Consider the following 17,772-nt stretch of genomic DNA (forward strand, 5'->3'; position numbering starts at 1 on the left):
ACAATGTCAATATCGATTCTTAAATCGGCCTGGAGCAGTTATGGATCTGAACCCCATTGAGCTTTTGTGGGATCAGCTAGACTGTAAGGTGCGTGAGAAGTGCCCGACAACACAGACACATCTATGGCAAGTGCTACAGGAAGTGTGGGGTGAAAGGTCAAGTGCTACAGGAAGTGTGGGGTGAAAGGTCACCTGATTATCTGCACAAACTAACCTCTAGAATAACAAGCATCTGCAAAGCTGTAATTGCTGCACATGGAGGATTTTTTAATGAAAACTCTTTGAAGTAGTTTAAGTGAAATTGTAAAAAGTAATTTTTCACGTTATTAATGTCCTGACTATACATTGTGATCAGTTTAATGCCACTTTGGCGAATAAAAGTACCAATTTCTTTCCATAAGAGCAAAATCTGAACATTATTCCAAACTTTTGGCTGCCAGACGATATTGGAGCTTGTGATTCGGAATTAATTTGATACATTCTTCTCAGACACTGACCAGGTATAAGACCAGCGAGAGGCTTCTGGTCTTCATCTCCGTCCCTGTACGCCTGCCACCAGTCAGGGTCGTCTTGGCTAATTACGTGAAGGACGTCTCCCTTTTGGAAGGACAGACTTAGCTCTCTGCACGGCACATATCGGTCATCAGATGGGTCATAGTTAAAGTTAGCCTTCACATGCATCTGAAAATACAGAGAGGTGAAAGATATGTAGAGCTGACCGACACTGTTCCAAACCCTAGTGAGCTGCCTACCTAGACAACATTGTTGGCCGTTCAAAATAGTAATCCGCAACGTTATACTGCCTCGTAAAATACCTTATTTTGGCCTAGTTTTAAGGCAAGTTCTGCACGTATACTTCATAGATAAGAGTATCCTATTCTGCATTACGATGAGTAGAGGATAACTGTAATTAATATAAATCATTATCACTGTGTAATAGTATATTTTTATAGGCAAAGTTAAGATAACACATATATGAACACACTTAAAAATGAAATAAAACCCACTTACCACAGTCTGTGTGGGAGGGGATATTTTGTTTTGGGAGTTTGGGATGAGTAGAAACGTGAGAGGCCCGTGCATGCTGGACTAGAGACGGGAAAGAGAAAACAGATTTTAGACATTTAATCACGCAATCATTGTAATATTAATAGGTTAATAGTATGAGAATGTGCTTGAATGTGTCGAGTGTTGAATCTCACCAGAATGTCGTGAACGTCATTGACACTTTTTCCACGAACCGGAACACCGTTGATCTCGAGGATTTCATCTCCTTCACTGAGCAGACTGCTTTTCTCCGCCGTTCCACCACTGACCACCCGACTGACGATCACACGGTCATGTTCATTTCGAACAGTGAGTCCCTGATCACACACATAAACAATTGGCATAATTGATTTTCTGCATTACATAAATACCATCTTTAATCTGTAAAGGAACTCAACATGGGTGAAGGGATGGATAAACGACCGGGCCTGGTTTGGTGATCCCCCCCCTCTTGAAAACCCTTTTGGGAATGAACAACAAATCCAAACCCCCCCACACTCAACAACTTTTGCATAAACAACGAACAAATGCTGCATATTTTATTGCATGACTGCATATTGAATTGCACTCTTTATGCAAAATATAATATTTTATTCTTTTTATTTTGGGGGTGAAATTATGACCTTGACATGTGAATGAGTGAATGAATGAGTGAGTGAGTGAACGAGTGAACGAGTGAATGAGTTAGTGAGTGAATGAGTGAGTGAGTGAGTGAGTGAATGAGTGAGTGAATGAGTGAGTGAGTTAGTGAGTAAATGAGTGAGTTAGAGAGTGAATGAGCGAGTGAGTGAATGAGCGAGTGAGTGAATGAGCGAGTGAGTGAATGAGAGAATGAATGAGTGAGTGAGTGAATGAGTGAGTTAGTGAGTGAATGAGTGAGTGAGTGAATGAGCGAGTGAGTGAATGAGCGAGTGAGTGAATGAGCGAGTGAGTGAATGAGTGAGTGAGTGAATGAGTGAGTTAGTGAGTGAATGAGTGAGTGAGTGAATGAGTGAGTTAGTGAGTGAATGAGTGAGTGAATGAGCGAGTGAGTGAATGAGCGAGTGAGTGAATGAGTGAGTTAGTGAGTGAATGAGCGAGTGAGTGAATGAGTGAGTGAGTGAGTGAATGAATGAGTGAGTGAGTGAATGAGTGAGTTAGTGAGTGAATGAGTGAATGAGTGAGTGAGTGAGTGAGTGAGTGAGTGAGTGAATGAGTGAGTGAATGAGTGAGTGAGTTAGTGAGTGAATGAGAGAGTGAATGAGTGAATGAGTGAGTGAATGAGTGAGTGAGTTAGTGAGTGAATGAGTGAGTGAATGAGTGAGTGAGTGAGTGAGTGAATGAGTGAGTGAGTGAGTGAGTGAATGAGTGAGTGAGTGAGTGAATGAGTGAGTGAATGAGTGAGTGAGTGAATGAATGAGTGAGTGAGTGAAAGAGTGAGTGAGTGAGTGAGTGAATGAATGAGTTAGTGAGTGAGTGAATGAATGAGTTAGTGAGTGAGTGAGTGAGTGAATGAGTGAGTGAATGAATGAGTGAGTTAGTGAGTTAGTGAGTGAATGAGTGAGTGAATGAATGAGTGAGTTAGTGAATGAGTGAGTGAATGAGTGAGTGAATGAGTGAGTGAGTGAGTGAGTGAGTGAGTAAGTAGAGCTCTGTTTTATATTTATTTGCATATGCATATAGCTACAAGTAGGTCTATATACCAGTCTCCTGAACTCAACTGAATTTTATAATACCTTACACAATTACACAAATGTGGTTCAATGACACATTTAAAATGTCAAAAACTTTTGCACGTGTTAATAATTTTCTTTTAGATGAAACTGCCTCACTACTTCATAAAAATAATTGCTACACAACTTGAAGTTTTTTAAGTAATTCTCAAGAATTTCAGCTTTCTTTACAATCTAAGAACAGTTACACAAACAAGACATTTTTTACTTTAATCCTCCCACATAAAAAAATAAATAATAATAACTATTATAAACAGTAAAGGTGTATTCAAGCCATTATCATTGGATTTTGAATGTATTTTAGAAGGAATTAATAGATTCATGCAAAAAAAGAAAAGAAAAGAACAACAAAAACATAGAATGCACTTTTAATAAGGATCAGTACGATGTTACCGCCCCACGGGCCACTAAATGCGAATGATTCAGGCTCGTACCAGAGGCATGTGACGAGTTTTCTCCAAACACACCAGTTTTGTGGTCTTCCCAAACTGGCTCTCCGCTTCATTAGAATCAACATCAATCTCCTGCTCGGCAATACAGTCATGAGCTTCCATCAGGGCCTGGAGAAGATCAAGAGACTTGGTGAGTTTTGGTACACTGAGATGTAAGTGCATTTGCACATGATCGACTGCACTCAACATGTTGCTACTAAACGTTCCAGTACCGTGAAATCAACCCCGTTCTGACGAGTTACTGTTAAGCGCCACACCCCATCAAACACTTCTGCATTGATTCAGATATGTTTACTTTTCCTGTGGCACTACTTAAAGATGTGGGTTCTCGTCCTGTGGAAACCATGAAGTAATTGTGTTTACATAAACAAAGGTGAGTGCAATTTGCATTTTCGCTCTAAAATTACGTTTTTACTCCACTGTTCATGTGTTACGCTTGCTATAGTGTACTTTAATGTTTCTGCTTTGTCAAATTGCAATGTCAAATGTAAATCAAGTCAATCATTGAGACATCAGGGCTACCTTGAGGAACAAATAGCATGCGTTTGTACACACATATGGGATCAGGGCTGGACTGGTAATCTGGCATACCGGGAATTTTCCCGGTGGGCCGATGCACTTTGTGGCCAATCAGGGGCGGACTGGCCATCGGGAGAACCGAGCGGGCCGGTGGGTTGGCCGCGAAACGTGTGGGGAAACAAATGTGCCACGACAAGCAAAAATTAGCCGCCTCGTTATGCAGAACGGACCACAAAACGGCGGCGCGATATGCAGAAAAGGAACACACAAACAAATCCCTGTATGGGATACTAATATTCACCACTGTTGCATAGAAAATCGACATGATATAGTAGCACTCATGCAATAAAGCAGTAGTTCTATCTTCATCTGACCAAAAAATCGAGGGGGCAATGCCCCCCCTCAGACTGCACCATGGATGAATTGAGGTCCCAGGTCCTTAATGACAAATAATCTCATGAAGCAAACATTCCTGCCTGTTTGGTTTCACCATGTGTACTTCCTGCAATGCATTTAAAACCCTTCAGTCTTAAAGCCTCCTGCCACAGGACTGCTGCTTGACCTCATTGACTGTGACAGGTGTACAGTACCCCACGATTAAATACCCTTGACTGAATGAGTCTGTCTTCAGTGCTAAACTCAATGCAGGACTTAACCTGAATGTGCACACAATCCTTCATAATCTCCCCACTGCGCTGTCAATCACCTCTTATCTTGGCGTTCATACGTACGGCGGAAAGAAAGACGTGCCGTGTCACTTTAGATGCCAGGTGTGCAGGGGTGTGTCCAGATGGGGGGCATGAGTTGGCCCTGACCCCAGGGGCGGATGTCAAATGTTGTGAGTTGATGCAATGACACCCCGGACAGAAAGGTTTGTCAACCTAGGTGTGCGCACATGTTAAGTTTGTACAGAGATGATTTCACCTCTAAAGAAGCAAATTGTGCCAAAAAATGACCAGTGGCCAGGCTTCGGTCCATGGTGGCCACACCCCCTAGCTCTGCCTCTCACGGCCCCCCATAGAATTTGATCGGCCACCCCAGGTGCACCCCACTGTGATTGGTCATTTCACAAGTCGAGCAGAGGAAGGGTGAATATCTTTGGCACAGGGCACGAATTGTTCGCCCTGTTCGGTGGAACATATCTATTTCTAAGGCCGTTAATTGGATCTAAGCGGTGGTGTGTACAAATAGTCACATGGGGAAGTCCTTGTCAGGGTTTGACTTAAGATTGAACATGTAAGACAACAGATCTTGACGGGTCTTAATACTTTGATCTAGGGTACAACTGATTGGTCATTTGTGTGTATGATCTACTCTCTTTGTTTTCCATCATCATGTCATAGCATTGATTTTAAAAAGGTTCATTATTTACGGAATTATGGACCATTATATGTCATTCCAGACTTGTGAAGCACACAAAAGGAGGATACACTTCATATAATCCATTCCTTGCAATACTTTTTCATCCCCTTGCAGTGGCGTAACTACCAGCAGTGCAGGCAGGGCAGCCGCACTGGGGCCCGTGATATGAAGGCAAAGATCTACCGGTCAATTTTCGTTCCTACCCTCACCTATGGTCATGAAGGCTGGGTCATGACCGAAAGAACTAGATCAAGAGTACAAGCGGCTGAAATCGGTTTACTCAGAAGGGTGGCGGGCTTCTCCCTTAGAGATAGGGTGAGGAGCTCAGTCATCCGTGAGGAGCTCGGAGTAGAGCCGCTGCTCCTTTGTGTCGAAAGGAGCCAGTTGAGGTGGTTTGGGCATCTGGTAAGGATGACCCCCTGGGCGCCTCCCTAGGGAGGTGTTTCAGGCACATTCAGCTGGGAGGAGGCCTCGGGGAAGACCCAGGATTAGGTGGAGAGATTACATCTCCACACTGGCCTGTGAACACCTCGTGGTCCCCCAGTCAGAGCTGGTTAATGTGGCTCCACGTGCCAAAGTGTTCTTTGGCAAGACACCGAACCCCAAGTTGCTCCCAATTGAAGTTCCTAAACGTAATTTCGGGAGGAGCGAGTCCATCTAATCTTTCAATTAACAGCTAAAGTATATAAGCAGCTGTTTACCTCACAGCCATTTCCAGCATCCCTCCACCTCCCCAACTCCACTTTTACCCTAGGCATCTTGCCCCACTTAATCATCTCCTATTAATAGTCCCGGGGGATTCTTCAGAGCTCAAGTTGAAGCTGCTTCATCGAGCCCCTCCTCCGAGGACAGCAAGCCAAATAAGTTTAACCTTAATAGCTTAAAGATTATATGGGCAAACAAACTTGTTATTGGCAGGCTGGTGCCTTGCATGGCAGCTCTGCCGTCATTGGTGTGTGAGTGTGTGTGTGTGAGTGTGTGTGTGTGTGTGTGTGTGTGTGTGTGTTTGATTGGGTGAATGAGTCCACAGTGTAAAGCGATTTGAATACCGCTAAGGTTATAAAAGCGCTATATAAGTGCAGACCATTTACCATTTGTGGAATTCCATTTTAAGAATTTAAGATAAATAAGATATTTATCATCATTTCTGAAAAGATGTCTGGATCAAATCTATTGAGACATTTAGTGACAATATTGTGCAAACAAAAAATTACAATTTAATGCCTTATATTTTAAGTTAAATCTTGTAGGCTATGAGTGGTTCATTACCATTTCTCTGAAATTTCATCAGATGCAACTGGCTCTCAAACACATTAGCTGCACATATGTAAATAAATGCACAACTTACATCATTTACATATAACACCCAAATGACAACAGTCATAAAATACTTTTCATGTGTTACACTTGCTATAGTTTACTTCCATGTTGTTTCTTCATCAAATAGTAATGTCAAATATAAATCAAGCCAATCACTAAAACAACAGCGCCACCTTGAGTAAGAAATAACATGTATAATATTTATGTGTAGATGTATATGGGATACTGATAATTCACCATTGCTGCACAGAAAATCAAAGTGAGATCATAGTTATTTGTATTAATATAGGACTAATTTCCCTTGTAATAAACAAAGAAATAGATATCCTGTGATAGTAAACTTATGGAAGTGCAAACACACACACACACACACACACACACACACACACACTCGCTCACTCAGACTCTCTCTCACACACACACACACACACACACACACACACACACACACTCTGCTCACTCAGACTCTCTCTCACACACACACACACACACTCGCTCACTCAGACTCTCTCTCACACACACACACACACACACTCGCTCATTCAGACTCTCTCTCACACACACATACACACACACACAGACTCTCTCACTCAGACTCTCACACACACACACACACACACACACATGTTGTGTTTCACATACTTTATGGGGACTATCACATAGACATAATGGCTTTTATACTGTACAAACTTTATATTCTATCCCACACACACTACACACTACACACTAAACCTAACCATCACAGAAAACTCTCTGCATTCTTACATTTTCAAACACACATCACTTAGTATGATTTATAAGCTGCTTTCTCTCATGGAGACACACACACACATGTCCCCACAAGGTCAAAACTCTCTCGGTTATACACTATCGCTTACTGGAGACATTTCGTCCCACACACACAGCACACACACACACACTCGCCACTCACACACACACACACACACACACACACACACACACACACACTCTCATTCATTCACTCACTCACACACACACTCGCACTCACTCACACACACACACTCTCACTCACACACTCACACGCACTCACACTCACACACACTCTCACTCGCACACTCACACACACTCACACTCACACACACTCACATTCATTCACTCACTCACACACACACTCGCACTCACTCGCGCACACACACTCACTCACTCACTCACACACACACACACTCTCACTCGCACACTCACGCACTCACACTCACACACACTCTCACTCGCACACTCACGCACTCACACTCACACACACTCTCATTCATTCACTCACTCACACACACACTCGCGCACACACACTCACTCACTCACTCACTCACACACACACACACACACACTCTCACTCGCACACTCACGCACTCACACTCACAAACACTCTCATTCATTCACTCACTCACACACACACACTCGCACTCACTCGCGCACACACACTCACTCACTCACTCACTCTCACACACACACACACACTCTCACTCGCACACTCACGCACTCACACTCACACACACTCTCATTCATTCACTCACTCACACTCTCACACTCACACACACACTCACTTACTCACTCTCTCTCACACACACACACACACACACACTCTCACTCGCACACTCACGCACTCACGCACTCACACTCACACACACTCTCATTCATTCACTCACTCACTCACTCACACTCTCACACTCACACACACACACACACACACTCGCACTCACTTGCGCACTCACACTCTCACACTCACACACACACACACACTCACTTGCACACTCACACTCACTCACTCACACACACACACACACACACACACACTCTCACTCGCACACTCACGCAATCACACAGACAAAACATATGACACTATTACATATCTATGGTCTTTAGTAACCCTTTACACTTTTGGTACTTAAACCATCATACAATGTTTTTGTAATAAAGTAATGTTTATTATTTATTTATTTTTCTTTTTTGCAATTTTTTTACACTATTTATAAGAGATAGATTGAGGAATCCCAGGTCTCTAAGTGATAGAGAAACAGTGACATTACAGGAAAACAAAATGGTAAAAAAAAATAATTCTGACAAAAAATTAAATTAAATAAATAACTTGTTTACTACAGTTTTGTTAAAGTAACACTATGGTTAAATTATTGTACCATGTTTTTTTTTTTTAACCTTACGACCTTGGCAAAATGATTATGATTTTTTTAATCATATGTGCGCAGTGTGAATGGGAAGTGCACGGGAAGATTTTCAGTAAATAATTATTTACTTTTGGCCTGTTTTTGACCTGTGGCAATCAAAACAATCATTTACAATAATTTTTTGGAGATGGTAGTGTGAATCAACATCCATGTTTGTTGTATGTAAAGAGCACCATGAACATTCCTCAAAACATCTCATTTTGTGTTCGACAGAAGAAAGTTGTCATATAAGGGTGAGTTTATTATGCCATTCATTTTTGGGTGAACTAACACTATCAAAGACGATGTCTTGGAAGTCAAAATCTGTACTCATGCAAGCAGATCAGACAACTACAACAAAACTACTGTGTTGTTCTGCCAAAAATGCCCATGTGCCAGACACACACACTGAGTGACACACACTGGGATGTAGGAACCCTCAACACTATTAGACAAGAAAACTGTTCACATGGACCAACAAATTGATCACACGTTCGTGTTCTGATCTGAATCTTTCAGCTTGATTATTTTCCCTGACAGACAGCTGGTCACTTACCCGTACATGCGGTGAAGTCAACAGGTCTGCCAGTTCTGTGGCATCGGTCTCTTTACTGCTCTGCAGGACGATCTCCACCTGAAGACCAAGAACACGAGTAAAACACATTGATTAAAGGAGCTTCAACATCACATTGGAATTTCATTGGGACAGCAATTCTCGTGTAGAGTCAAATATACCTCATAAACCAAATCATCTTTTCCAATAGGACGTGTAAAGGATAATGTCCAGTCAGCCGGTCAGTGTTGTAAAATAAACCTAATAGTGTGATGAGGATGTAAAAGGTACCGTATTACAGTGTGGGAAGGCTAGTTTATATTTATATGATATATATTTTATAGACAGACAGACAGACAGACAGACAGACAGATAGATAGATAGATAGATAGATAGATAGATAGATAGATAGATAGATAGATAGATAGAGAGTGACAGACAGACAGACAGATATATGACGATAGACAGACAGACAGATATATGACAATAGACAAACAGACAGATGATTAAAAACAGACAGATAGATAGACAGATAGATAGATAGATAGATAGAGAAGAAAGAAAGACAGACAGACAGATATATGATGACAGACAGACAGACAGACGATGATAGACAGACAGATAGATAGATAGATAGATAGATAGAGAAGTGTGACAGACAGACAATGACAGACAGACAGATAGATAGATGGAGAAGAGTGACAGACAGACAGATACTGTATATGATGATAGACAGACAGACAGACAGATAGATAGATAGATAGATAGAAGAGTGACAGACAGACAGATAGATGATGATAGACAGATAGACAGCCAGACAATGACAGATAGATAGATAGATAGATAGACAGACAGATAGATAGAGATAGATAGATATGATAGATAGACAGATAGATAGATAGATAGATAGAGACGACAGACAGACAGATGATTACAGACAGACAGACAGAGAAGACAGACAGATAGACAGACAGATAGAGAAGAGTGACAGACAGACAGACAGATGATTATAGACAGACAGATATATGATGATAGACAGACAGACAGACAGACAGATAGACAGATAGACAGATAGATAGATAGAGAAGAGTGACAGACAGACAGACAGATATATGATGATAGACAGACAGACAATGACTTACAGAGACAGACAGACAGATGGAAAGATAGATAGACAGAGAAGAGAGACAGACAGACAGATGATTATAGACAGACAGACAGACAGACAGAGAAGACAGACAGATAGATAGATAGATAGGATGACAGACAGACAGACAGATAGACAGATAGACTTCAGTATGTAAGCCAGTGAAGGATTACAAACCCAACCGCCAATGTCTTCATCTCACTATGTGCTTTAGCACAGATCAACCAATTACCATATCCTTATTAAGCACTTCAGCAGTCTTTGCTCAGAAAAAGGGACTACAACTACGTGCAAGGCGCTAATGGGCTGGGTCAAGTGCAATGTAATTCTGAGGTTCTTCTCTGGCACCATCTACATCCTGTTATACAGTCCATTTCCTTTCAAGCTCCAGTGATATAAACAAAGACAGCACATGGTAGTTGGTAGTGTAAATGGACTGTATGCAATGAATGAAAAGAATAGAAATATGGACGTTCTTTTGTGTATTAACTGCGTCTTTGTTAAATGGGACACACTCCTTTTATACACATGGAAAATGGGGTTCAGTATATGGATGTAGGCTCTGTTAAATTATAGAGAATGTAAGTATTTTTAATCATTTTCATCTACTGACACACAAATCATGGCTAGTATTAACAGTGAATGTGTCGGAACGCGCTTCACTTCTACCGGTCGATTTAAACACACACACACACACACACACACACACACACACACACACACACACACACACACACACACACACACACACAAAACTGCAAATGCAGGACCTGAAATTAGACTTTGTGCTGAAAACAGACGTGGTACTGAAACGTCTTAGCGCAATATACAATAATAATTAATAATAACAATTTCTTAGGAAATTAGCAAATTGCTCTCTGAGCCTCTTCAATAACATACAATACACCCACAGTGTGCACACATACTCCCACCCACGGCCACTTGCACTTACACAAATATTTTGCTTAGCATTAGCGTTCTCACGGAAATGGGATATTATGTAGCGCAAGGTCGTTGTGCGTATCATTGCGCTTTGAACGCATACGAACTGCGATTCATGCAGCTGTACGACGGTTCATGAGCGCTCCAACTGACCTGAGAAATATTTACTCTCACAGTATTTCATTAGTCATAAAGTGTCCCGTATTTCTGTTGGCTGTTTAAATGAACTAACGATGCCCAATTTGCGAATGAATGATTCTTTTGAGTCAGTTCTTTTCAGAGAATCGTTCAAATGGACTTTCAAAATGGTCTGAATCGTTTCGTGATCCAGTATTCGTTCAGAGCGCTCTTTACCGGAATAATTTGAAGCGGTTACTCGCACTGTAAAACAGCATCAGGATATTTACGAACACAGAGAACAAACAGCGCTGGGTGCAGTGGAAACTTGTCTACAATCAGCTGAAACAAAAGGCTTTGAGAAACTTCAGCGAGTGTTGTGTCATGTGAACAAGGGGGCGTTACGTGTAGTGAGTATTTCGAGAAGTGTGTGCTCCTTGTAGTCTAGCGGGATGCAGGACGCTACACTTGCATTTGCCAGCTACTCGACCTCTCATAATCGCGTCACGTTTGGTATGAAAAGGCCCGAACATGCCGCTTTAGTGTGGTTGAGAGGTGTAAATGTAGCAAAAAAACGTATTACCGTGGAAATGGCCTCTATTATGTTTTCGTTTGAAAAGTCAATTTTCAGTTTCCTAATGTTATAATTTTCCAAAGTATGCGGTAATGGAGTGAGTTTTAGAAATGCTCCGTTTTCGGTGGAGGAAAAATGCATTTCAGTGTGGCTTCAGTTGTACCTCTTCCCTGATCTGTTGAGCATGTGCGGTGAGGGGGTACGGTGGGCAGAGGTGTCTCGTGCTCAGAGCAACGCTCCGGTGCATACTGAACGCCTGCTGAAAATCACTCTGCAGCAGAAGCTCCATGAGCAACTGAATGTCCTCTTGACTTTCACCATCAGTTAGACGCTCCTGCAGATGCTGTAGAGATACAAGCAATTCTTCCAAATCTGAGAGAGAAAGAGAGAGAGAGAGAGAGTAAATAATGACAGAATTTACATTTTTGAGGGTGACTGGTCCTTTAATTAATTCATCATTGAATTGTCTGAATGTCTGGTTCTCCCACCTGTTGCTGTCTTGTCTCCTGATGTTGACTTGGTTTCCTTGACAGCATTCATCCCATCAATAATGGGATTATCAGTGCCCTCATTGAAGCTCTCTGCCAGCTTCTTGAGACACGGTGACGAGTTCAGACTGTCCTGCGTGTGTTCACAAGCCTCTTCCTCGCTCTTTATCAGTTCCTCTGGACAGTCTTGACTTTCCACATTCATCTCAGTTTGGTCACATGTGGCTTTGCCCATTCGTTCACTATCCGAGTCATTTGACGTGTGACCGTTTAAGTGTAACGATGACATGGCTGTTTTAATAGTGAAGCCACATTAAACTACATGTATGAGACAAACTGAGGTGGCTTTTAATGGATCAGAACTGGAGGCATTGATGCAGTTTTGATTTGTTGATTTCCTGAAACACATCCCGAGAGAAAAATAAAAGCCACGACTTTTTAAAAAGGTTCTGCAAGTTCTCAAAAAATATTTTAGCCTATTTTCAATATTTACGCATTTTGATTTCATCATGTTGAATGAAATGTTTTGTTATCAATCAGCTTTATAGAAAAATATGCATTAACAGAAAAAGCTGTAATATAGTCATAGTCTTCAAGTAAAAAAAACTAAATTGCACCTTAACATAAATAATCAAAAATAAGTCAATTATATTTATATTAGATGCTCTTTAATATACAGGCCTTCAGCTCTGTTTACAGTAACAAGTGTCAGAGAAACCAACCATCTGTTCATCTGAGATTAATCACTCCTAACTTCAGCTTCTGATTAATTTAATATCTATAAAAACCATTTCTACTATACATATAAATAATAAATACACACTAATATACTATAGTATAAATTCATTACAAACAGACACCTGAGCTCTTCTAAGAATCCCTTATTATATTTAGGTAGATATCCCAACAGGTGAGTTGACGTGGCTGACATAGGATAAACTTAAGCTTAATGTGCTTAGATTGTTCTAGAAGGAGTGGAGCAAAACCTTCAGACCAAACATGTCCCTCAACTGTCTAGATATTCTTTTCAGTCATCCATGAACCATTGCACCAAGTCAGCCTCCAGAGACGGTATTAAAAACACGCCTATGACGGCCAAAATTGCTGTCTGGGTCCGGGTAAACAATACGTTTACTATTATAGAACTTTCAAAATGAACAATATATAACATATTACTCACTTTGTTTGAGGGCGCAGATCTCTCACAGCTGTTCCCACGGTGGGAAATACTTCCATTGGTGTTTTCACTCAGGTCCAGTGGACGTGTGAGTGTCCACAGCTCAGCCATCTGATGTTAAAGTGGATCAGCATTCTGGCTGTGACCTCACAAGTCCTCGGAGTTCAGTAATCCTCTCTAAACCCAACAGCGCCACGGGTTTGGCCATGAAGCTATAAGTCTTCAACATCTAATCAATATCTTCGTTGTCTCATCAATACCTGCTGACCTGATAGATTCGACAGCAAGAGATATAATTGACCCTGTTCATAAAAACAGTAAGGACACTGAAGTAAGATGTGATTTACGCAACACTATATGTTCTACAGGTGGCACAGTGGCAAAGTGGGTGGCACGGTGGCTAAGTTGGTAGCACTGTTGCCTCACAGCAAGAAGGTCCCGGGTTGGAGTCCCGGCTCACCCAGGGCCTTTCTATGTGGAGTTTGAATGGGTTTCCTCCCACAAGTCCAAAAACATGCAGGTTAAGTGAATTGGAGACTCTAAATTGCCCCGTATGTGTGAGTGAGAGTCCCCCAGCCACTGGGGGTTGTGTCAGGTAGGGCATCTGCCATAAAACTGTGCCAAGTCAAGCAGATAAATATATATGTGAAGCGGACCCTGCACCCACGCGGGACAAACGCTAGGAAAGAAGATTAAAAGGCTGTTCTACAAACTGGTGTCCAATTAATCCTTTCAAGCATAATAAGGCACAAATCCCATGTTGTATATAGACATGTTAGATAAACTATTATCTTACATAACATTTTCATTACAGAAGATATAATGAACTAACAATGAATTATATTTTATTACAGAATTGATCAATCTTGCTGTTTGTTAATTTATAACAATACAATTGTTCATTGTTGGCTCATGCTAGTTCATTACACATTAACTAATGTAGCATATCCCACTTTTCATTTTAAACATATATTACGTATTATATGTTGAAATTAACACCAACCAACATTTATACGTGCTTTAAAAGTATTTAAGTAATGTAGTTAATGAATTCAAACTTATTGTAAATTTTACCCATGAAATCAACATAAAACGTGACATCATTTGTACCATTTCTACAGAATGGTGAGAACACAAGAAAATAATCTCATTCTCTATTTCTACACAAATAGTGCGCAGGAATGTAATGTCTCGCTTTGGCGTAGGCCCCATCTAGCGGTCCGAAGAAGTTGTACTCGGAACCGTCATATCCTGCCGGAGAAAGGAGGCAGGGGCGAGGAGCCTACCTCCATGTAGGACGGGACTCAACAGGTGGTGGTGGGGTGGTGGAGGTTGCCGTGTTAGCACACTGAAACAGCAATGTGACAGATCTTACATGTGATCGGCTGGGAATTACCCAGCTAATGGTGCAACAATGTACAGCTGCTAGTCTTCCCACTAGAACTACGCTGTGTTTACTATTCCCATTATTTTTATCCATAAAGATTTCATAAAATCCTTCATAAAAGTGTTGTAAGTTATGAACCAAACCCATCAGCTCTGATGTGAACCACAACATTAAAAACATTGATTTGAAGCGAAAAAAGTATTTGAAAATCAGACAAAAAGATAATGGTACAAGACTGTGTACTTAGTCTTTAATAAAGGTATGAACTACAATCCCATGATGCATTGCAAATAGAAAACAATGGAAAAGTATAGCAATTGATTATAAGAATAGAAACAATATATTTGAAGTCTATTGCAAAATATTGAGATATAAACTAATTAGTAGTTTGAGAGTAGTGCCTCATGGTTGCTCTTTTTGCGCTCTTTGTTGGCTGCAATTATCTGATTGGTGGATTTCTCTTCAGGATCATGGGTAGTGTAGTTCTTCAGCAGAAATTCTGCTAGAAACACGATTTTTTTGAAAATTAAGTTGAAATAACGCAGACTGATGTTGTCAACAGAAGCATATACCCAGTGCTGGGTAATAACGGATTACATGTAATCTGGTATATGTAATCAAATGACTAAATCAAGTGCATGCAATTGGATTACATGACATTTTATAATGTGCATAATGAGATTACAGTTACCGGTTTATGGATTACATGATTACATTCTCGATTGCAATACCAATTAGCCATGTGTGCATGTAGCTACTGAAAACGATGCACTGTATCGAAAGCGCATGAAACAATCCACTGTTTTAAATGGTAAAATGTTCTAAATTAATGTACAAATAAATGCAGAGCTGTTTGTATTTGCATCCTATTTAAAAATCAATCAAGTGTTTCAAACAAGCCATCATCTTCATGTGTAAAAACACATGATGCAAATAAACATTTCAAAGGTGTTGGTCACATGCATTTATACTTTGGCAACATGTAAATACACTTCGGCCCATTCTTCGACTTCTTTTTTTTAATGAATAATTATGAGGAGGTACAAAATTCACATATCTATATCATATCTATAGAGGCATTTGTTATCTAAAGACACAAAGTGGCAAGAAAAAGTATGTGAACCTTTTGGAATTAGCTGGTTTTCAGCATTAATTGGTCATAAAATGTGCTCTCATTAAAATAGCAAGTATATACACAATGTGCTTAAGCTAACAACACACAAACAATTATAATCTTTTATGTCTTTACTGAACACATCCTGTTAAACATTCACAGTGCTGTGGAAAAAGTAAGTGAACCCTTTGATTTAATAACTGGTCGATTTTCCATTGGCAGTAATAACCTCAATCAAGCGTTTCACCGTTCGGAGGATGTTTTCATGTTGGTAGGTAATGCACTATTTACGCCATATGTAGTGCTACATGTTCTTCCCAAACAATTCAACCTTCCTTTCATCAGTCCACAAAACATTTTCCCAGTAGCGTTGTGGAGTGTCAAGATGGTCTTTGGCAAACTTCAGGTGCACAGCAACGTTTTTGTTGGAAAGTGGTGGCTTCCTTCATGTTGTCCTGCCTTGGACACCATACCTGTTTAATGTTTTCCATATATTAAACTCATGAACAGAGATGTTAAACAGTTCCAATGATTCCTTCAGGTCTTTATCTGTCACTCTAGAGTTCGTGTTTGCCTCATTGAGCATTCTGTGGTGTGCCCTTTGAGTCATCTTGGCTGGACGGCCACTTCTAGTGAGAGTACCTATAGTATAAATCGCCTCCATTTATAGACAGTTTGTCTAACTGTGTACAGTTGAATATCTAAGCCCTTCTAGATACCTTTGTGACCCTTTCCAGCTTTATATAAAGCAACAATCCTTGATCATAGGTCTTCTGAGATCTTTTTTCAAAGCATGGTCCACGCAAGCAGATGCTTCTTGTAAATAGCAAACTCAAAAATTTCGAGTGATTTTTATAAGTCAAAGTAGCTCTAACCCACACCGCCAATCTAGTTTCATTAATTGGATGCCAGGTTTGCCAACTCCTAACTCTAATTAGCTTTTGTTAACGTCATTAGCCTATGGGTTCGCATACATTTTCCAACCTACACTGTGAATGTTTGAATGATTTATTCAGTATGAAGGACAATACAATACTTTGTGTGTCATTAGTTAATGAACGGATTGTGTTTGTTCATTTTTTGTAACTTTGTAACCAGATTTTAAGACAAATTTATACATAAATGCAGGTAATTCCAAAGGGTACAAATACTATTTCCTGCCACTGTATTTCCCTTATTCTTACAGTTTGTTTGATTTTGTTAATGAAAATGTATTCAACTTTAATCGGTACTTAATACATTCAAAATTAATGATTACATTTTCATGAAAATATGCAATGAGTAATCCAAAAATAATGTTACATTACATAAAAATGTGTAATCTACAAGAGTATGTTTCTTGTTATGATGTAAATCATGTCATTTGTAATCAGTACCGAATTATATTTACCAGGGGCCCTTGAATGCCCAGTGGTGCCTTAGTTTAGGGGTGCGATCTAGTGTGGTGACCCCCCCCCCCACGAAAACCTTTTTGGGCATGAACAACGAACCCTCACCCCCCTCTGCAACTTTTGGGTGGAGGGGGGGCCTTGGAGATAATCCGTCCCTGGTAGCCTCTATTGCAGTGTGTAAGTAATTTGACAAAAAAAGATCATTGGGGGGGAAAAAAAAAGATGGTTGTTCAGTACATAAAATGTAAACATGAAATCACACACATTAAGGAATTATGTTTTTATTCATTTTA

General features: G+C 40.4%; 1 protein-coding gene across 1 annotated transcript in view; it reads right to left on the reverse strand.

The window, feature by feature from the left end:
• The window catches only part of LOC127622424 (protein PALS1-like), a 33,285-nt gene extending 20,586 nt beyond the window's left edge, over positions 1–12,699 (reverse strand). Inside the window, exons 1-7 of the mRNA XM_052096532.1 lie at positions 12,411–12,699; positions 12,086–12,294; positions 9,146–9,223; positions 3,194–3,319; positions 1,203–1,364; positions 1,012–1,089; positions 498–681 (exon numbers count right to left, since the gene is read on the reverse strand). Coding sequence (XP_051952492.1) covers positions 498–681; positions 1,012–1,089; positions 1,203–1,364; positions 3,194–3,319; positions 9,146–9,223; positions 12,086–12,294; positions 12,411–12,699 — 1,126 coding nt within the window. The remainder of the gene's footprint in view (positions 1–497; positions 682–1,011; positions 1,090–1,202; positions 1,365–3,193; positions 3,320–9,145; positions 9,224–12,085; positions 12,295–12,410) is intronic.
• Between the last annotated feature and the right edge of the window lie 5,073 nt (positions 12,700–17,772).

This window comes from Xyrauchen texanus, chromosome 28 (assembly GCF_025860055.1).
Source record: "Xyrauchen texanus isolate HMW12.3.18 chromosome 28, RBS_HiC_50CHRs, whole genome shotgun sequence".
Classification (NCBI taxonomy): Eukaryota; Metazoa; Chordata; class Actinopteri; order Cypriniformes; family Catostomidae; genus Xyrauchen; species Xyrauchen texanus.